The sequence below is a fragment of the Leptosomus discolor genome, chromosome 3, assembly GCF_034619465.1.
Source record: "Leptosomus discolor isolate bLepDis1 chromosome 3, bLepDis1.hap2, whole genome shotgun sequence".
NCBI classification, from domain to species: domain Eukaryota; kingdom Metazoa; phylum Chordata; class Aves; order Leptosomiformes; family Leptosomidae; genus Leptosomus; species Leptosomus discolor.
The window spans coordinates 40,307,351-40,330,106 of NC_141393.1; the positions used below are offsets into that span (position 1 = coordinate 40,307,351).

The following is a 22,756-nucleotide window of genomic DNA, read 5'->3' on the forward strand; positions in this document are numbered from 1 at the left end:
CTGCTCTTAAACAACTGTCCACTGAGTAAAATATTATGATTATCAAACCATTTTCACTGGGGAGTAAGGCAGCTTTTAATACAAGGGGCACTGTTGGGAAAGGTCAGTTCAATTAAACAGTGAACTACTTAGCAGGATGTAAGCTCCCATAGGAGTTGTCAGCATCATTGAACAACCAGTGTGGGGCCCTGCAATATGAAGGAGGAACAGCCAGCTCTGGAAATTAAAGAGGTTCAGGTCCATCTGAATGGCCTCTTTTGGCTAATGAAGCTGCTGATGGCCAAAAGTATTTAGTCTTTAACATGGAAACAGAGCTATGAGTGTGACAATTATGGCTTATCTGTACAACACATTATTAGTTTTTATACATTTCCCCACCACCACCAATTTCAAGAATCTCCTTGCCTCCCCTGAAACATCTTTCTGCCTTCAGAAAGTCTTTAATCCCTTCCTCACTCCCTTGGCATTGGGAACTAATATCACAAGAATGTGTTGTGTCTCCTGACAGTAATGTTTGCTTGTCGGGGCATTTGTTGGTAGGTTTCAGAGTGAGGTATTCTAGGGTAAAGTAAGCCATGTGGTTGTCTTTGGAATTATTTTCCTGTTTGCTTTGTTTATTTTTCTTCTTTAATAAATAAAATAGGGGTTTAGATTGGTATTGCTTTACCTGAACTAATCTATAGTTTCTGTGAAGATGATTCAGGGAAATTCAGTTCTAATCCGGGCTCAGTTAGGGATTTTAACTGTACTGCGCAGATCCTTGGCTAATTCCAGAGCAGATTTAGACCATAATTCCAAACTCCAGACTGCTCAAGCCAGAAATGTACCTAGCCAAGATTTGAATCATAGAGTCATAGAATAATTTGTGTTGGAAGGGACCTTTAAAGGTCAGCTGGTCCAATCCCCTGCAGTGAGCAGGGACACCTTTAGCTAGATCAGGTTGCTCAGAGCCCTGTCCCACCTGGCCTTGAATGTTTCCAGCGACAGGGCTTCTACCACCTCTCTGGGCAGTCTGTCCCAGTGTTTCACCACCCTTGTAAAAAACTTTCTTCCTTAAATGTAGTCTTGAGATTTAAGATTTGGGCCCAGTTCGTGCTCTTAGCTGCCCCAGGTGTTGGTTCAGTTTGTTCTGGACAGTGGTAGAGGTACAGGCCCTTGCAGGCTTCATCAGTGATCAGTCCCCAGTTTGCATTCTGGTCCCATCAGGAAGCTGGGAGAAGGATTTTCTCCTCCAGTCCCATAGAATCAGAGTCAAAGGAGAAGAGAAGAATAAAGGTCAGTCCCTAGCCTCCACAGGAAGGTCCAGGCTGTCAAAAGCTTCCAGGAGGCCTGGGCACCATCCATGTATGCACATGGATGCATTGACAGAACTTGACAGAATCCTGCTGAATTCAAAAACAAACTCCAAGTGTAAGCGAGGATCTCTTGGAAGTGGAATGTCATTTTCTATCAAGAAGGAAATATGAGGGGTGACCTCTCTTCCACTGTTTGTCTTTTCAAGCGTGCACGGGATGTGAAAGCAAGAGAGTATGCCTGGTGCCTATTCAGTGGGCATACAGAACTCCTTTTGTAGGTTTTGAGCAGAATAACAGCATGGAAGAAAAATGTGAAAATAATCATTCGTTGTGCATCTGTATCATCTTTCATGTAAGAACTTGAAGAAACATTACTCCTATTAAAGTTTCACCCAGTCACCACAATTACATGCATTCCTGTAAAGGACAGTGACTAAGGATGGAGAATCAAGGTAACGGCAAAGCAGCTCTGGTTGGCAGTGTGGGCAGTCAGCAAGGGGACATGGGGCAGACCCAGGTGCTCTGCCTTGAGGAGGGGCTCAAGTCCACCTGAGCCAGTGCTGCTGAGAGACTTGGTGCTTGCACTAAAGGGAATTTAAAGCACTGCAGCGCTGCATCCATGTGCATACATGGATGGTGCCCAGGCCTCCTGGAAGCTTTTGACAGCCTGGACCTTCCTGTGGAGGCTAGGGACTGACCTTTATTCTTCTCTTCTCCTTTGACTCTGATTCTATGGGACTGGAGGAGAAAATCCTTCCCTACACTGCACTCCAGTTGCCTCCCTTGTATGTGGGTTACAGTGACTGTAGAAACAGCAGTCACATGAAGCCTCGCTGTCGCTGTGTATTTGTTACACACGCAAACAAAAATGCAAGCTCCTTCCTATGTGGATTTCACAAAACAACCTTGCAAACAGAAAGAATCTAAAACCAAGAGCCCCAGAAATATACCCAGAAGAGCAATTAGGTGTGTGGAGCAAAAATGGGAAAACGATGGTGGAGGCTTATGCTGGTGTGCCTGATGCTGTGCAAAGCAGGAGACAAAAGACTTGAAGTAGAGGTGTACATACGAGCAGATATTAAGTGTTATTACTTTCCCAGGATTTTTTTTCAAAGTGTGCATATGCACCACATAGCGGGAAGTACTTCTTTTATCCTTTGCTTTTCATTTTAATTTATGGTTTGGTAGTCACGTAATATGAAAAGCATCTAACATCCAGCCTTTGTCTTGCTGTTGCCTTTCTGTCTCTGAAGTCATCAGGGATCAAACTACTGTCTAAGCTAATGCCCCTCTGTTACACATGGGCAGAAAAAGGGCTAGGAAAAAGTCATGAGCGAGTTCTCTCCTTGCGCACACAGTGACAGAAGAGAGCAGATCTCTCCAAATGAAAGATAATGGGAATGAGGTGGCAAGAACAGTCAGCCTATTCCCACAGGACAATAGTCTGCCTGTTATTCAGGGTGTTGATCCTGCCAAGCTGGCTAGAACTATATGCACGAGCAGTAACTGCCTCATGTGCCAGACGTTTCCTAACTCCAAAAAATACCTTTAAATGGATTACATGGGAAAATCTCTAGCTTGCTTAAAAATTCAATTCAGCACTCGGACTCTGGGACTCTTGTGCCAGTGGCGTGCACTGTGCTTCTTGAATGCAAGAAACAACTGCATGTCGCATACAGAGCAAGAGCATTTCCTCTTCGTGTGAAGGTCAGGAAGCAGCTGACGCCGTTGTGTTTCTCCCAAGCAGGGAGTTGAAAGCACTTGCACATGCATCTCTTTCTACCCAAGAAGCCAGGACACCAGGAGTCCACTTCTCATGGACGATGGGTGAATGTTCTTGCGGATGACTCAGTTCCACACCTGCCAGACACACATGCTGCATGAAGACTGTAGTCTTTAATTTTTCTGAGGGTTTGTTCTCTCTTAAAGTGTTCACCCTTCTAATTTAAATATATATATATATTTATATATCCCTACAAATGAGATTTATCAACAATGCATTTCACATCTCCCCTTCTCAGCCCACAGCAGGTATGAATGTTGTGTGCTGTCAGGATGGGATTCATTGGCAAGCAGTTGTAAGATTCTGATATGCATTTGTAGCATGGACTCCAAGAGCTTGATCTCAATCACTTAAAGACAGCCCAAGGTGATAACAGCAGTAGATATTGGAACAGGTTGCCTAAGGAAGTTGTGGATGCTCCATCCCTGGAAATGTTCAAGAACAGGTTGGATGGAGCCTTGAGCAACCTGGTCTAGTGGGAGGTGTCCCTGCCATGGCAGGGGGGTTGGAACTGGATGATCTTTGAGGTCCCTTCCAACTCAAACCATTCTATCATTCTACATCTTGCAGCCAAAATGTCGATGAGGTGTGGAAGGCTCTTTATGTATCTGGCATGTACTCTCTAGGTAGACATCCAAGCAGGGCTGGTGGTCCCTATCTCGGCATAGCCACCTTTACTCAGAAGCTGTGTGCTGCTTGTTTCTGTAGGGCTGCATCCTGCTCTGTCATCATCTCCTATGAGACACAGACTGCCCCAGTGCAACAACATTTCCTTTCTGCTGTGTGAGGGATTCTGCATATTCCTCTCTGTGGCACAACTCAGCTTTTTGGCAGGATTTTCTCCATAGAAAAGAGAAAGAGGAAGCTGCAGACAGCCCTGCGTGTCAGGGTGTTGGCCAAAAAGTTAAGTAGTTACATCTCATAGCTATACCACAGCATGTATAGGAGTGAAAAACCTCATCTTCATTGCTGCAACTCCTAGATATTGTATTGTTTGGAAAAGAGATGCCAGTCTCCCAAACGCTACACAAGGTTGTTGTCCCCTCCTCCCAGGCAAAACCTGTTCACTTGGGCTTATTGCCAGTAGCCAGGATTTGGCCCATATTGAGAGAATCAGCCTCTCAGCCACGATCATTGTTCTCAAAACCTAAAGCTGCTCATATGGTGTTAGACTCCCAGCACCCACTCTTGTCTCCCAGGATAGCCCTTGCTATATTTAGGACTAAATCCTCCTGCAGTACCAGGCTGACCCCTTAACTGCGCAGCACTCGACAACCCTTCGCCTCTGTAGTCCTCCGCACTGCACCTGCTGTGGACCCCCCCCCCCGGCAGCGCTGCCTTCCCATTTGTATGTTTGAAGGTATGAAGCAAACCAGTTGTCTCATCAATTTACAGAGGAGCCAAAGCTAAATTTATGTGTTACTTTTATCACTGCACTTTCCCACAAAAGATTTACATCGTGTTTCAAACTATGTATCTACAGGGCTAAACAAAGGATTTCTGTGTATTACTCAAAATGAGCTCTCATTGCTTACAGTTATCCCTCCTGCTAAAGCTCTTTCTTACGTTCCTGTGCCTTCAGCCCAATGTAATTTCGTTTGTGGCCTGAAAAGAGGTTTTATGCTTTTCAGTTTAGCAGGGAGGTTAGTCTATATTACAGTATAATTATTCATCTTTTTTTTTTTTACCTTAGTAGCAAAACCGGCTAGGTCGAGTGTGAAGAAAATGCAGCAGCTAAAACTGTGGGTGTAAATTATTGTGTCACTTAAATAACTTGAGAGTGGCCAAAAAGGTATTGCTCAGATTTTCCAGAGCAATTCATGCTCAGGCCAAGGCCCTTATGTGTCATTTACCAACCTGAAACATTTCTTTTCTAAACTTTAAGTCAAGGGAAGCTTAGCATCCTGCAGCAGGCAGAGCACCCGCTTACCCCTGGCCCTGCTAGATGGCAATACTGCCAGGTACCAGTGGGGCTTTGGGAAGGGGGCTCTCCCTGGTCAATGCATGCCGACAGCTCAAACCCCGCAGTACAGCAGTGCTGAGAAGAGTAAAATCCTAAATGCAGGGACCAGAATAAGTAGATCCAGAGGCGTACTTAGTGGGGATTTGGAGACATTAAGGGGAATTGGAATAAACCCCCCCATATTTCCCTGCCTCCTCCCTCCCACTGGTGTTTTCCCATCAGGTTCAGTCAGGACAAGTGTGAAGGTCTTTTCTGCTGCAGCTTCTTCACTGCTTGTCTCATCTCAACTGTGCCTGCTACCAACTACTTCGGCTTCCAGAGCTGATGCAGCGTTTTTTCCTGCTTTCTCTAAAGTGCATTTCAGCACCATCAGACTGAATGGCAATTGATCATAATTGCTCCTAAAAACTGTTGCATTCAGTAGTGGCACAAGTAACTGCTAAAGAGGAGTAAGTGTCCTCTCTTTTCTTTGGCTTTTTGGAAGATCCTGGTGGTGGTGTGGTAGGGGATACTGGTGGTCAGGCAGGATTCCTGAGGATGGGCTGGGAAGAGTACAACAGAGTCAATAGGATGAGTCTCCAACAGCTGCTGGATAGCAGGTTTTGCAACTGCAGTATGCATGCGTGCTGACACAGGGGTTAACCTCACCTCCTCTGCCTCAGATGTCCATGCAGAGTAGAGGTGCCAGAGTAGACGTGCCGACAGAATGGCATTAAGCTGCTGCCAAGTGTAATTGGAAGGTGCAGCAGTCGCACACCATGTGCTCAGAAAAGCATCTCCTTGCTTTCTCCTTCCCACGTCCTCTTTGTGCTATAGAGACAGCTCTTTCAAAGGCAAACCTCAGGCGGGTCCTCAGCTGGCATCCGTTGTCATCCTTCCAGCAAAGGCCACAAGGCATTCACTGAGGCACTGCTCTCATGCGCAAATCTGCAGTAAATTCCTCCCCAGTGCCCAGTATGCAGGTAGAACAAACATTAACATTCATTGCGGTTTGCTGTTATTTATTTAGTTGTTTAATCTACTGCTTTACGTTGCTTGTGGGCTTTTCTTCTAATGGATTTGTCTGACGTTCTGCAAATCGCCCTTGCAGTTGGCCAGAGGGGTGGCTGATAGTGTTCGCATGCTTGCAATACAAAGAGGCCTCCAAATCAGCTCTCACTAGTTTAATACCAGGTGTTGGTGATGGGGTGAAGGGTTGCTCCAAACGATCCGAAAGATGTTAGTGGGATAGCTGCAGCAAGGAGGTTTCTGACCAGTTTATGAAGGGCAGAGTAAGCCTTGGAGCTCAAGTGGGTCTGGACAGCTATCTAGCCTTAGTATAAGCCCCCCAAAATGGGCTAAAAATGTGCTAAGTGGGAAGCCTGTACTTGAAACGAGCAAAGAATTTGCAGCTTCCCCTATTCCCCCTTGTTATCTAAAGTTTATGGCTGTGTTTAGGCACAAACAGGGAAAACTTTCTATCAGCATGTTAAAATTTAAGGGCTTTCTGGAATCTAATTGGTGTTCAAAGGATATGAGAACATTGTGCTTGATCTTCACAACCCCCAAAAAGTCTCAAGCCTGTCACAAAATGGAACAGTGGGTAAGATACAGGTGGGATTAGAAATGGGTGTTTAACGAGCAACACTCCTCTCATCTCATATACGTGATTCAGAGGGAAAAACCAAGATTTTCTGCTGAAAAGAAATGGTCTTAACAGAGAACACAATTCTTGAGGTCTGCTGGGTGCTTTGTGCAAGTCAGGTGGTGGTGTTATTTTTTTTAATCATTCAGGCTTTTTCCCACATATTTCTCAGGTGTTTCCAAGGTCCTGCTTGGCTGCCACCCGTACCCCCCTCAGGGTCACTGTGCTTTGACTGCAAAGGAGGAGAGAGACCTGAGATCACATGGCAGCACATTGATTTGAAGCAGGTGCAGCTTTGAGACAGTTTCTGCTATCTCAACCACCTCCCACATTCCCGTCTGGATTGCAAACTTTCTTTTTTTTTTCTTCCTCCTCCTTTCCCCTCTTGTCAAGAAAATTTACAGAGCTTGTCCTTCATCTCTTTCCAAAGATAGAGCTTGTGGAAGGAAAACAGTGGAGAGATGCTGAACCTTATCAGGGTTTATTTCTCTGCACTTAAGCTGTCAGCTGTCAGGGGCGGGACTTCCTTTTGGTTTCACATTAGCTGTAGAAAATAATTTTTTTGTGATTTACCTTGCTGGTTCTTTTGTTTTCTAATTCACAGAAGTGACAATATTTCCCCCTTTAAAAATTACTGTTTGTTCTCCTTTATATCATGCAATGGCAAATAGAATGGTTACGCTTATGATACAAGGCTAGGTACAGAGTAGATGCTCAGTGAAGCTGGATAGCCCTTAGGACCGCTGTGTAGTTCTTCCCACCACAGAGGAGATGTGATTCAGATGCATAGAACATGAAAGGGGGTCTGCCTTTTTCTCAAGAAGAAATGCACACAGACCCCATTGCCTCTTTTGCCTTGGTACAGGATCTGGGGAACAACAGTTCTGGGGATGTTTGACAGCAGACCCACTCTTCTTGCAGGAGTGTCTTGTAAGGGAATTGTTTCCTTCCTGGAGGTGAAAACCACTATAAATACAAAAGCAGGTTATTGTGTCACCCTCCATGTTAGACTGACATTTCCAAGTGTGCATCCAGCCTTTCAGGGGAGCATCAGTACAGCCAGCACTGATCAACAGCACGCTGCGTGAGGGACTAAGTGACCAGTCAGCTCAAAAAGCCGTCTCACCAGGCCTTGCTTGCATGTGTCAAGTCACTCCCCGTCTCCACTCGCACCTGCCGCCACAGTGGCCTGAGATGGCGGCTTGGTGCTTGGAGATAGCTAGCAAGGCTGCAGGGGAGACCAGTGGGATGCGTGATGCCTGTCAACTCCTGGCCAAATCTTGAAAGACTTTTTTTTTTTTTTTCCCCCTGCTTTCTTTCTGGCTTTAGAAGCAGGGCGCTACCTTATTTAATGGTTTAATAGCTCACTCATGCAATTTTGTTAGATGATTTTTTTTAAGTTTTGGTTTTGCAATGTGACTCCCTAAAGGATTGCTATCCTGAGGCTGGAGCAGGGAGCTGGGAGTCTGAGCCCTACCTGGGAAGTGGTACCCAGCAGTGGCTGGGAGATACTACACTGCCTAGATGAAATGTTTCTCCTGCTATTGTGCAGATGTGGCACAGGAATTTCGTATGGCACTTGCAAAGAAATGTCGCGATGATAATTCTGTCCAGACTGCTCACAGTGCAAGAGTTTTGATGTCCAGAGCTGCGGCTGTGCTGTTAAAAATTACACAAGTAGTGCATTCAGGGAGCCAGAAATAATGAACTTGTTACCTTGTAATAAACAACTTTACAAAATGCAGAGTTCTCTCAGCATAAGCGTGGAAAGGCTCAAATTTCTCGCCAGCAGTGTCAGGTACGTCAGGAAGCATGCATGTGTATAAAGTGCATCACTAGAGATGCTGGCTGCAGTTGGACATTTCAGTCTTTGGCGAGGTGCTCCTTCTCCACCATGCAATGAAGAGGAGGAACAAAAGCAGCTGCTCAGTACAATAAGAAGTGAGAGACTAATAGGTTGCAATGGTCAAAAGTGAGTTGAAAATCCATGATAGAAGGCACAAGCCAATTCACACACAAGTTGCAAAAGGAGCTGAATCTGTGCACACACCTCTGTTGATGTGCCTGTTGCTCAGGCTTCCGCAGAAGAATATGCTCAGTTGCTAGATCTCTGGTAGCTTTTGATGTATTTATGAAATGAGGAGCTGCTAAACGCTAGCTGTAAATTCTCCCTAGAATGTTGCAAATTCTAGGAAGTATAGCAGAAAATAGTTTGGTGGTGAAGAACAGGGTAGGCTAAAGACCAAAACAAATGTCCTAGCCACTGGCATTTCTTGTCCTGCAGCTAGATTTTTTGTGTAACTGGGCTGAACCCACACTGCAGCCACAATTTTAGCAGAACCTTCATGGTGCAATCTCGGTGGGGATATTGGCTGCAGTGATGTAAGCTGTCCCATACTGTTGCAAATTGGAAGGCAGTCTTTGCTGACCTGGGCAACTGGCTTAGGCTTCCAGTGGGTGCTTCAGAAATGCAGTGCTGTAAGATAAATTATCAGTGTATCATACATGCCTTCAGTCCAGAGCTTCTTCAAAGCAAGTCCTTTGAATTCTTGCAGTGAAGCAGTAAAGTTTGCTTCTGAAGCTGTGCGTGTTCCTCCCTTCCCCTATGCCCAGCCTTCTTTCTTCATTAGCATTCAAAGCCTAGGAGTAGTTATTGCCTGTTTGATTATATCTTTGGTGAACAGCTGAAAGGTAGCAGTGTTGCTGTTCAGTGATTCCAAGATGTGAAAAGCAGAGAAAATGCTTCATACCAATTAGCTAACCACAGTGGCTGTTGGGCTGTGGGTGTGCAGTAGTTGTGTTTTTCAGGGAAGGGCTTCAGTTAAGAAGTCGGCTTGTGGTTTATTTCATCTCAGGATAGAAGTAATTTTTCCCCTTTCCCATAGCCAGATACTGAGTTTATACCATTTTAAGGTCAAATACATGAAGTCATCTTGACATGAGCAAGAATGATAGTTGTCATTGGCATGCTAGCGGGTGGCATGGCCAGCCTGATCTGTTCTCCTTTGCCTGCAAACAGCTCATCTGTCTGTGTGGCAATGAAAACTGAATGTTATCATTGTTTTTCAGAGCAGACCCAGTTGTCTGACCACATATAAAGAAACCGTTCGGAGTCCAAAGGCAGTAAAATAAAATTAATCACATGTCTATCAAAATGTTAATCAAAATACCACTGTCACCCACCACCTTACCTCAGCCCCACAGCACCTTGCTGCCTACCTGAGCACCTCCTTCCACCAGCCCTGCATGTGCTGGGTGCTGCAAGGGAGGACCACTAAGAGGAGGGAAGCTCTAGAGACACCTCAGGCCTTTTGCTGTTGGTGTGCTACAAAGTGGCTGCCCCACTTACTCATCAGTCTGTCTCCTCATGATCCTGGAAGAGAAAGGAAAAAGACTTTCAGATATATAGTTAGGTGGGTTTTTTTCCCAGGTAATTGTGAAGAAGGACATGGAGTCTCCTCGAGAAACCTTAAGAAGTAATGGTACAGGTGAACTGGTTGCAATATGGTTGGGTTTAAATCAACTGAATCCTGAGTTTCTGCGTGTTGAAGTATATGAGAGAGAACTGATGTTGAAAATCCTTATTCAAACCAGAGAAACCTTTTGACAACCATATCTATGACACATATAATTTTCCCCCTTCTTGTCTTAGTGCATACTTGGCTCATTCTGTCCTGAATAAGTAGAAAAAATGTCCCACAGCTGGATGTGAAATCTCATGGCAGTGCTGTAGGTGAGAAGTATGAAGCTGTGCCCTCCCTTGTGTTTTTCTGCAGCAAGGAAGGGTGACAGTTGCTAAATGGCTTTATACGAGCATTTCTATTGCAAAATCTTGTGCTATCCTTCAGATAGATAGTGCTACACAAATGAGGATCTGTCAGGTCTAAAAGCAAGTATGGAAATTAACCAGTAAAAATCATTCCACACCAGGTTGTAGCTCAAAGGATACGTTTATGCTGTGTCATAGAAAAAACAGTGGCAGTTATGCCCCTCTTAGGACTACACTGAACAGTGCAAGAAAGCTGAATTAAGCAGTTCTTCTGTGTATAGACGGGTCATCACTAATTACCCATGATGGTGAAGATAAGACAATTCCGCGTGGCTTGTTAACACTGAGAAATAAGCTATGCGACTTCAGTCTGGTTTGGCTCTTCTAAAGTTTCCTGTACAATGGCTTTAGGGCAGGAGAGAATATTTCACATTGTATAAATCAGTGTAGGTAAAAATTGGTCATTAACTCTGTAAAAGTGCTTCCTTGGGCAAAGACTAAAAGAAATGTCCAGGGTGCCTGTTTTTCTGTTGAGTTCCTTTAATGTGTCCTCAGTCTTTATTTGGTCAAAGTATTTTGATTTTATTTTCTTGGCGTTTGGGATAATATCTATTACAAATCCAGGGATAATTAGGAGAAGAAGAGATGACTGTGTTAAGGGATTCTCATCAGGAAAGTAAAACTAAGCAAGGAAATTGGAAAAGGGTAGGCATTGAGTTCTGCTGCAATGAAACACCACTTTGGAAGTTCAAAGATGCACATAGTAAGTGATCTCAGAGCAAACTGGTAGCAGCAGTTTGACTTGCTAGGAGAAGAAAAGAGCCTGTGGGAGGAACTCATCTGATGTAACTTTATACATATGATGTAGCCATCCACATCTGAGCTAGTTGTATAATCTCCCTGCATAGTCACTAAAGATACAGGCTTTTTCAGGATGTTAACAGGTTGGCTTGCTGTACGTGGGTGTCTTAAGTGGAGGTAAAATGTGTTCAAGTATCAGTTCCCCTCCGTCAACAGGATGGGAGTCCTGGGTGATAGTTCAAGTATCTATGAGTGGTAAAATGAAACCTAATCTATGGGACAATTTCTGGTGTTTATTTCTTCCTTCTTGAGACATCCTAGTAGTTTCAGCCTGGCTAGACACCTGTTTATAATCTGGGGACGTCAGAGAGTTCCAATCTTTGCAGAATAACACTGATTACTGAATAATGTGTGGCAGCCTTTGGGGTGAGGGCCATCTTTTGTTTTGTGTTCGTACAGCCCCAGGCACAGCAGGGTCCTGCCCCAGGATGGACCTCCTGTACACTACTGCAACACAGATAATCAATAATAGCAGACTTAATTAGAACTGATCAGTCTCTCTTCCTTCTAATTCACTGTGTTTTAAATCCCTGTGATGTCTAAATGAGGTTTGATAACAATTCTCTGTCTCTCATTTCCTCCTGTCCCACAGGAGCACATTTACAAGCTGATGAAGAGCGACAGCTATGCGCGCTTCCTCCGTTCGAATGCTTACCAGGACTTATTGCTGGCGAAGAAGAAGGTATCTGTTGGAAAGGACGTGCTTGCATCTCTTAGCACCTCTTGATTCTCGCCTGCTGCTTGCTGCTAGTGTGAAAATGAAAATATTGTTTCCTTTTCTTTTTTTCTTTATTTAAGAAAGGAATGAGCACTTTTGGTTTCTTCACTGGGGCCACAGGGTACGGCATCCGTATGCACAGCCTCAACATGTGTTTTGGGGAAAACATGGTGACCCAAGGTAAAAATAATATAGAAGAGTGTTTGTCTTGCACAGCTGGCTCCCAAACTCAGTGCAGACAAGTAAAATTGTATCACCTCTTCTTTATGACAAAGCTGGGGGCTGGTGTCTGGTATGAGAAACAGAACCCATCAATCTATTAATTACTGGTGCAAATTTCAGCCATTCTGGTTTTCACCTCCCTAGCCTTACTGTGTGATCTTCCCTTTGGATGCCTTACCTGTAGACCCCCCTGCAGTGATTTCCGTGCTGCTTTTCTCCCTTACCCTTGCTTTTGGCTCACCAGAGATTTTTCCTTTTTCTTGGAGACAAGAAATAATTGCAACCCATGCAGTAATCAAGAATTCCAACCACTTTGTCTAACAGGAGAACTGGGTTTGAGCTATTCTTAGCCTTTTTGGTGTCTGCATGTGCTCTGCCAGGACCATGCTTCTGCCAGGAACCCCCCTGTTCAGGGTGGCAAAGGAGTGGTTATGTAGAGTTATGGCAGCTCTTGTCCAAGTGTCCCTTCTTTCTGAGGGGGCTGTATTTGAGGATCTCTGTATTTGTGGCTGTGTTGGAATGCTTCTCGCACCTCCTGAATTATTGCCCTGAGTCCGCATGTCCATCTGTGTGCATGTGCATGCGTGTATGTGTCCAACTTACATTTGGCTTCCAGGACCATGCATAAACGGACTCCTAACTCCTGCAGCCTGAGTGTGCAGTTTCCCATCACCATCTTCCATGCTGTTTTTCTGCTGCATTCTCTGTGTGCTGCCAAATTACATTGCATCGGCACAGTACAATGAAATCCCAGTGGTATTTTTGTCCTGATTGTCATTGTGTGCCCTAAAAGCATGCATATGGTGACAAAAAGAGACAAACCCCTCTCTCTGCTGTGCCTGGGACTACTGGCAGGTGGATTAGGGGAATGTAATGGAGGGCAGCAGTTGGCCTTATGTTTCAAAATGTCTGGTTCAAGACAGCATAAACCAGTGCTGCTTACATTTGGAAAGGTTAGACCTGACTTGGAGTTCAGAGGCTGTGGGGAAAGAAGGAGGCGCAAGGCAAAGTCTTTTGATGGAATAAAGCTTAAAAGCCTTTACCATCTTCCTACGCCTATCAGCTTATGGTTCCCCCCTCCCCCAAGTCTCCATTGAACACATGAGGGTTCATGTGCTTGAAAGCAGGAGAGTTTTCTCCTCCCAGCTGAGCCCATTCAAACCAGAGGTGGTTTTGGTTTTTTGCAATGCTTGTTTGCTGTCAGATCAAGCCCTGGATGTGTCAGCATGACATCCTCCTCCCCCCGCGCCCCGCCCCCAGACTGCTAGAGGAGCAGGTTTTGGTGTCATGTTAACACAACCGTGAAAGTAAGAATCAAGTTTCTTTTAGAAAGAGCTGTGGGTGCACGAGTAAACATAGCAAGGCACAAAAAACGCAGGAGTAGATCTGTGCAGATGCATTGTTCACCAGCTTCACACAATGCGAGAGGGGAGTTGATGTTACTCCAGGATTTGTGAAGCTCCTTGCAATCACGTTGCATTGTGTTGGGCAAGTGAAGATTTCTGAAACAGTGTAGGTACAGAGATGCTGACAGAAAGAACATGAAGTTTCTGTATGCTGAGCTATGTTGTAAGATCGTTAGTAATTTTGGTGCAGCTTTGCGAGGCATGCGTTTAAAATTCCTCTAAATAGCTGGAAAGCAGAGGGAAGGAAAAGAGAAACCCAGTGGCATATCAGAATCTGGGTGGATGGAGGATTTGGTGTAGAGCCTGCATACGAAGACCTGGATTCACTGATGTGAGTAGAAATTCACTGCCATTGTTTAAGACTGGATGAGTATGTCTCTCTGGGGCAGAAGTATGTCTTGCCCCAAAGATACTATCCTAACATTGCCTGCATACCACACCGATACAACATAGCCTTACTTTTATTACTGAAAACAAGTTCTGTCAGAAGCACAGCATGATGGACTTGAGTTGCTTGCACAAAGCAAATGAACGTCTCTGTGGCTTGAGATTCACACATGAATGTTTTGTGGATAAGTTTATGTCATTTGGGATCTTTTGCCCTCCAGCACTGGGTGTGGCAAGCTGAGAGAGCAGGACAAAGGGAAAGGTTGACTGTGTGGCTAGAGCACAGGACCGGGAGCCACAAAATCCATGCTGTTCCCCCACTTTCCTGCATGACCTTGGGGAAGAGAAGGTTCAGCTTTGTCTGTCTCACATCCTCTTCTCTGTCAAATGGGGGAATAATAGTAGCAACCTGCTCAATGGAGAGGTGGCAAGGCTTGATTAGTGCCTCAAAACATGCTTGACATTTTTGAGATTTGTAAGATACTATAAGTTTGAAGAGTTCCTTTTTTTTCCACACTGTACAATAACCACAGATGTGGGAGCTTCCCCTCCGTGCTCTGGGAGTGCAGTAATGGAGGGGAGGGAGGGAGAAGTTATGGGTCGGGACTAAGATACAATGACAGAATTATGAGGGAGACCAGGGAGGATAAAAGGAACATATTGTACATGCCACTAACTGATGCAAGACAGTGGACTACGCTGCATACAGACCAGGCATACATACTTTGTTAATCCATTTTAGATTTTTTTTTCCTCCGTTCTTCCCAGTGTCATTATTACAAATAACCGCAGTATTATTGGCCTCCATCCTGCAGATTCATGGTGCTCAGTGGGGAACATGAGGTTGGCCTCCAGCAAGGGTGTGATTGGAAGCAGTGAGCTGCAGAGGGGGAAAGCCGGGTGTAGCTCCCTGCCTCTCACAGAAGTCCTCCTCCCCTGCCAGGCTGGAGAAGAGGAAGGACAAGGGCAGAGCCCTGTCCTCAGGAGGAATGGCTGTACGCCTGGCCCAATTTGAGTGCTGTGCCTCCTTGCCCAGCCTTCCCCCTGCAGCAGGTAGAAATCACGGGGCTGCTGAAAGTGGCCAGCTCAGCAGTGAAGGGCTGGATGGTGCTGAGATCCCTGACCGACTCACTGCGTTTTATTTGTGTCTCTACGCAACATGTCCCACTCGTGCTGTGCAGAGTCAAACATTGACCTGCTCCTGTTTCTGATGATATGCACATTACTGCAGGCTACTTCACAGCAGGTTATGACCACCACACTGCCCCCCAGCCCTCTTCCACAGTAGCCAAAATGGTGGCTGGATTTCCTTAGACAGCAGCAAGCCTCGTGTCAGAATGAGTGCCGTGACAAACCTCCTCGCTTGAGGCAAGGAGGCTTTTGGGCTGGGTGACTTGACTGCAGAGCAAGGGTTTATTCCCTGGGGAAAGAACAGTGTAGATTAGTTAGTGCACCATGGAAGGGGGTGCGGGTACACAAGAGCTTAGTTAACAGCAAAGGAGCAGCCAAACACATGCTCTGCTAGTTGTTTTTGAGGGGAAGGGAGAGAAAGGAATAGAAAAGACCTTGAGGCACTTTCCATTACTCTCCGTAAAGGTGGAATGATGACACTGGTGGGCATCTCTGCATTAGCAGGCACCTGACTGCCAGCTGAAGCAGCAGCTGAGCTGTCACAGCTCCAGTGTTCATGTCAGCCTGGCATGGGGTGGCTTCCCACCATCCGGCCCTGCTTGCAGGCAGGGGAGCGTCCTGGAAAGGCAGCTGCAGCTGTGGTGCAGACGGGCTGCGAAGCCATGGAGTGAGTCCTGTCGCCCTGGGGGAAGAGCAGGTTGGTATTTGCTTGGTCTAGAGTGTTGTTTTCCTCTCTGGTTGGTTCAGAGAAGGGTGAGTTCTCTGCACAAATGGACACAAAACAGGTACAAAATACTGTTCCAGCCAGTACTATACAGCACTGTACATGCCCTTTGCATTCTCGCTTTGGTCAGGTGTACATGACTGCCTGAGAAGCCTAGGACCTGATCCTGGCCTTTTTCGGAGCCGGGGTCAGGGAAGTGATTACCTTTTATTTTCATCTGATGCCGTTCCCTCTGGAACACATGGTTTTCACCAAGTTGAAGTTCGAAAAAATCCTACCCCAAGCCCCAAAGCCTCATAGCAAAAAAATTGTTTAAGAGACAACAAAATGAATCCTGGGATGGAGAAAGGGAGGGAAGGAGAGATTTTTGCAGACGTGCAGTTCAGAAGACCAAGCTTTTGGCTGTATTTCCCTACCCCTTTTCAGATGCCTGGCAAAAAGTGTCAGCAGGGCAATGGCTAGAAGCTTCATGCCATGAGGGACAGGCTCCATTTTCAGCACACAACTTTTGAAGTGTTGCTTTTATCCAGACCCCCTGTCCCGACTGCTCTATATTGTCCAGGAAGGTTCCTACTGCATATTCTGCCCCCATCTGAGTTCCATCAGGGTGCACATGACCAGTTTGATTCAGTGTTAGGACTTGGCTTGAATGTTGTAAAGATGCTGAGCAATTTTCTCATAATTACTTTTAATAATCAGTGTCAGCTGCTTTTCGTAAGTTTTTTCTACTTAACACTGCTCTGTCCCAGCAGAATCTACACAAAGGAACTTAAAATTGGGATCACTGGGTAGATAATTAATGGGGGAAAAAAAAAAAAAAGGAAAATTTGGAGGAGACAGTCAATAATTAGCGAGTGGCTTCTAAGTGGTGAGATCTATTTTTCTGCACCTACCTCGGCTGAGAGGTTTTCATCTGCAGTGGGGGCGGTTGTTTCATATTTTATCCAAATGCATGTATCCTTTACCATTAGCTGGGAGAGTCTGTTGGTGTATTTACTGGCAAAGATGCACCTAGGATCACTGCTTGACTTGGCATGCACATGTGTTTCCCTGCCTTTGCCCTTTGCACTCACAGTGTGTGTTGTGCAAACACTGCTGTGGTGCTGCAGCAGGAATGGCTCCAGGATCCGCAGCCTTGTCAGACACTCCCTGTGCAGGACCCCAGTATTCACAGGACTGAGAAAGGTCTGACTCAGTCTCTTTTTTTTTTTTTTTCACTTTGTTATTTTTAAATTTCCTTCCTCTGCTCTGCAAGGCAGCCTCCACACCTCCGCACCGCACTGGAGGGATGCAAGCAGGCAGTTACCTCCGCAGCAGGCTGCCAGCCACACGGTCTACAGGCAAGCAGGCAGGAAGAGCCAGAGCGGTACAGCCAGCACCCACACCCACTGCCATTAAAACTGCTCAAGCCGGCTCGTCACTCGGCAGCCAGCCTGCCCCAGCTGCTTTTTATTTTACTAGAAAATGTCATGCTTTGACTCAGAGCTGGATGCTATGGGGATGAGCTTTCCGCGCATCCAGCTGGTCCCAGCCTGCCGTCCCTATGCCAAATGCGCAGGGTTGCTGCAGCCTGTGCTTGCAAGGTGCTTCTGTGCGACACCATTGCTCTCCTTGCCTGCTTCCCCACGCATGTCTTCAGCCCTGGTAGGGAAACAGCCTTCTGTGTGGCCCACTGTGCTAGACAAGCTCTCAGCACCCCAACAAGGTGCTCATCATCTTTGGAGACCACAGTCCTGCCTTCCTGCTGGGCGGGAAGCTGCATCACCTTGCTGGTAGCAAAGACAGAGACACTAAATTTTGATGGCGCATGCAGGGGCACAGCATGGCCTGTTTTCAGCAGCTCACTCTCCTTTGCCCCCGGTGCGCACCGAAGCTCCACTTTAAAATGCAGTTGGGCCAGACACTGATTTGTCCAGCCTGCAGCAATGTGATGCTGCAGGCTCCAAGGGCCTTGCTCCCCTAGGGAGCCTTGCAGAACGCTCTGTCTTTTGTCTTGATATTTCTTCTCCTGGATGAAATTGTGCCTTTAGTTTGTTTGCTGGTGGGTCTTGCTACCCCTGCAGGAGACAGGCGTGGAGGCCCTGTGGATGACTGTGTACTGATGTCCTCAGTCCTGCTTGTCATGATGTGCTCAGCCAAGGCAACAGGACTGCAGCCCCTCTGTCACCTCTTCTGACTCGGGGTGCAGGGACATCTCTGAGGCTCCTTCAAGGAGGGGATCTGCAATGCTCTGAGCATTTGTCACTGCTGTTACGCTCAGCAGAAAAGTGAGGAGGACATTTCTTTTCCCTTTCTTCTCCTCTCACATGCAGGGAGAGGCAACTAACTCTTGAGTTAGTGCATGTTAAATACTTCTTTGGGGAGCACTGGACTGGGTATGTCACTGCCTCCCTGCCAGCCAGGAAGCCTGCTTTGTTGCTTGGTACATGCTCTGAGGCCTTGGCTCCAGCCTCAGTGTTGGCTAAAACAACGTGCCTCTAGCTTTCACTTTTGATACCACTTTTGGGACATCAGAGCTGATGGTGTGGCTTCCTCAAATGGTTATAAGTGGGCAGGTTGCTTGACTTTCTTGTCTTAAAAGGGCCTTATGTTCTGGTCTCATCTCTGGCGATGCAGCAGGAAGAATCGTGCCGTCTCTGGCTGGGGTGCTTCAGACTAACCTTGTAGACATCAGAGAGCCATGGCAGCTGTGAGGAACATGCAGAAGAATCAAAAGGCTTTGCCTACACTAACATACACAAGTTCTCATCCAATTTATCTGATATGCTTTTGGCTTCCTTACATCTTCTCTACCTGTTTTTTTTTTTGCACTGGTGCTTTGTCCTGGGGCCTGTTACTGCGGCTGAATCTGTGGCAGATGATGTGGCAGGTAGGCGCCTCTGATGAGCAGCTCCAGTGCAATGCTTATTTCCAGTGTGCTGTCCTGCACCATCATTACTGTGGCTTTCCCTTCTATGTAGCTCCTTATGCCCTTTTCTGTAGTTCTACTTCCATCTTAGCATCTCCATTTCGCTGGCTCACCACGTTAAAATAGGTCTGTCTCTTGGAAATCAGCAATGTTCACAGCTTTCTGACTGCAGTGAGCTTTCCTTCATATTACTGAGTTTCTTCTCCATAACAATTTTTTCTCTTAGATATTCCAGAAAACGTGACAGTAAATTATTTAGTTCTTCCTTGTTAGTGACAATTAGATCTCCCTTGTGCCAAATGAATGAAGCGCTGCAGTGAGCAACTTTCTCAGGGATACGTTAATAAAGCCATGATGCACACGCTTGTCTTCTTGCAGCGAAGTTGAATGCCTTCCTGCGTATGAATGGTCCTGTACTCCAGATACAAAAAATACAGTGCCCCAAATCTGCCTGTATCTTTCCGTGGCCTTGCCCAGACATACATGTGCTGTCTTGTGTTTTGATGTAGCCAAACTTATTGGAAGTGTGCTTCTGCACTCTGGATAAATAGAGGAGTGTAGGTTCCCTGGCAATGAGTTCAGTGGTGGTTTTCTTCCAGCACTATATTTGCTCACACATTGCTTTTTAATGTTGTAAAAGCTACCGTTGTTTTTTTGTCTCTAAGCAAGTAGATGGAAGCCTCTGATCAGCTGTTTGGCAGATGTTAACCAGAATCAGAGGTCCCAGCTCAAATAGCCACAGAAGGAAAATTCAATGAACAAGAAATCAATACCAATAGCTGTGAGACACAGCAATACACAGATCTGTTTGAACCATTCAAAAAACTCACAGGAGAAGGTGACATTCTCCAAGAGTAAAAGTAGTGATGTCTCTCGTTCTTTAAGGGGTTTTGGTTTCTTATGTTTGCTGTAGCAAACATTGTTTTCTGCTTTTTACAACTTTTTCCCTTTGCTGCTTCCTTATATTTTATTGCTGTTTTGAAAAACTGCATTTAAGCTGAAGGGTTTTTTTCTGTATTTTTTCCTCCCCACTTTTTTCCCTGTTAAGCCAGAGAATGAGCAAGGTTGTAGAACTTCTCTAGAAAAGTTCACTCGCAGCGTTTTCATTTCCCTCCTCCCTTTCCTCAGAATTTCATTTTTAGGTGGGAGGAATGTGGATGGTTGACTTTTTTATTTCATCCTTTATTTTTGCAGCTGGCATCTTTGCAGCTTCTCTTTTAATACTGTAGCTGATCTAAACAGTAGCTCTAAAGAAGGGGGGGGGTGTAGGGGGGTGTGGTGGCAAGCAAATTCCATGATGCTTATTCTAGCTTATCATCACTGCAAAAGCAAATTGATTTTTGTCTAGAATTAAATGCAAGGTTGTCTTCTTGCTGTCTTCCCACTACAGTATTTGTTGTGGCTTTTTCTTGCACAAAGAAGTAGACGAGCACGGTTCTCATAGCACCATTGCAACAGTATCCGCATGGTTATACCGTGCATGGTTAATGATACTGTATGTATATACACGTACGTATCCACCCACAGCTCTGCAGCCGCTTCCTCCGTTGCCCTCGTCTGTCAGCGCTCATGTAAATAGTGATGGGCGATTACGCTTTGACTCATGCCTGATGCCAGTCCCGGAAAAGGAGCGCAGTAACAGCAAGAAACACGACACCGTTAAACCTTTTAGATAAGTGGACAGTGGGGTCTCAAGGGCAGTGGGCAGGTGTCTGTCCTCTCCTCTCTTGTCCTTCGCCAGTCTCCAACCTCCAGCCAGTGCTTCCAGGTGGGGAAAGCTTGGGGAAAGCTGGTCCAGCTGTGAAGGCATGTTACAGCACAGGGCAGCATTGGGCACCAGCCAGGGCTGCTTCTCTCCAGCCCCCAGGGCAGGACCCCAGAGCCTGGGCAAGACCCACTCGTCCCGCTTGCTTTCAGGGATCTGCATGTGCAGCAGATTTTCTGGAGAAAAGGAAGAGCAGGGAGAAGGGGCAGGACCAGAGGCAGATGCTGCAAGTGGGGTAGAGGAACAAGGATACTGGGCAGCACAGGGTGGTGGCTGTGTGTGTGGGGTGGCATAGAGCAAGCACAAGGCTGGAGCTGAAGATGCAGTGACTGGGTCAGTGGAGATTACTCTTGTGGTGTTCAGTGTCAAGTACACTTTGACTTGATATGTCACACGGTTTTGGCATACTGCTGTGGTCTTCATGTGTCGCCCATCATTAGTTGTAAGGTGATACTGGGACAGCAGAGAGTCATAAAGCGGTTGATTCTCACAGAAGCTACTGTACAGAACAATATTTTATAGAAAGTTCATAGACCTTGTTATGGCTTTATAACAGCTTTGTAATGAAGGCATTGGACTGTGTATATACAGTACCTATGCTTGCATTTGTGTGTGTGTATGTATATTTATATATGCACTATATACGTACACATGGCATATAAATATGAAACATTTGTACATACGGATAGATAAGGGGGAACTGCACAGGTAAGTGTGAGCTCTTGTAGAGCAAATAAGCCTAGAGGGGTTCTTTCTGATGCTGCCACGCTACTGCACAAGCAAACCCAAATGTAACACGCAGAGCTTTGTAGTATATCCACTGGCAGACTTCCTGGGGAATGTATTTATATAGCTAATGCATATGCACACATTTAAAATATGTTGATACAAAATATATCACTATGCCCATCTGCATATTTACTACTTTCTAAGAGTCTGCCAGAAAGAGAAATAGGCAAGACTTTTTTTAAAACAAACTATGCAAAAATATTTACAGCGAGTGGTAAATTCGGCTCCCAGATTTGCCAAATACATGGAAGAGTAACTCTCACTTTACTAGACTGGCTGGGTTTATAGTAACACAGCCAAGGATGGATTTTTCTCTTGCATTTGATTTGAAGGGTACCTTGACAAGCTCAGTTTGGGATAGTAGAATTATGATGTAAGCACCTGTAAAGAAAATCGGTGTAGATTGGTTGGCACTTCATTTTTGTCTTACTAGCTAACATACTGTAAACATTTTCTTTAATTTTTCTTAATACAGATATAAAATGTCATCTTCTGATGGCATGGTGGCTACCAGAACTAGGAAGGGTCTGAATTTTTTATACTTTGCATTATGGCAGTTTGTCACTACTGTCAGATGAGAAAATAGTCACAGTCGTAATGTCCTCAGAGGACGGCATTACCAAAGCAGTAACTTTATGGCATACTCAGGGGGCTAAATTAAGGCAAAGTTAATTCTGCATGCTCTAATTCTCCAAAATGCACTGCAGTTCCCTGACTGCGTGGGAGTGCAGGAATACAGTGGCCCTCGTTCCCAGAGCTCCACTATGCTTTCGTGATTGCTCATTACAGGATTACATATTCAAGCCGACTCTGCACAGGCACACTGAAGTTAAGCATATGCTTAAGGTTGGCTGGAACAGAGCCCCAGTGCTTGGCACTCTTCAGGGGGGAGCCCTCAGCCTGTTTTGTAAACAGAATCATAGGAGGTCACGTTTCCAGTGATGGCTGTAAGAGGAACATCCAAAACAACCAGGGCTAGAAGTTTTATTTGCCTTAAGGAGCCATCACCGAGATGAAGCAGTGGCCTCCAGACTGGCTCTGCTATAAACTGCCTGTGGAGCTGGGCCACCTCCAGACTGTGCTGCTCTGTTTGGCACTGGGATGGCGCAGTATGCCCTGGGGAAGTTTTCAGATTTGGCTGTGGCACGTGCCCCAGCGTTTTGGGAAATGATTGAACAGAGGTCCTTGAAGGCTTGGCCTTAGGGCAGCAGCACATGCTCCGGGCCATGCGCCTCGTGGTGCTGGGCGCTTCAGCCCATGTGCTGCCTGCTGGGGCAGCTCCCGGGGGTCTGAGCCAGCCTGGCAGGTGCTGCCCAGCCAGACGTGCCCTGCAGCCTTCACACTCACTGGGAAACCCTGCCGGAGTTATGGGAGGTGGAAATGTAATGCAAAACTTGGGGCAGAACTCCAG

General features: G+C 45.9%; 1 protein-coding gene across 1 annotated transcript in view; it reads left to right on the forward strand.

The window, feature by feature from the left end:
- The window catches only part of RGS6 (regulator of G protein signaling 6), a 269,437-nt gene that overhangs the window by 242,034 nt on the left and 4,647 nt on the right, over positions 1 to 22,756 (forward strand). The window contains exon 15 of the mRNA XM_086463544.1: positions 11,888 to 11,977. Coding sequence (XP_086319670.1) covers positions 11,888 to 11,977 — 90 coding nt within the window. The remainder of the gene's footprint in view (positions 1 to 11,887; positions 11,978 to 22,756) is intronic.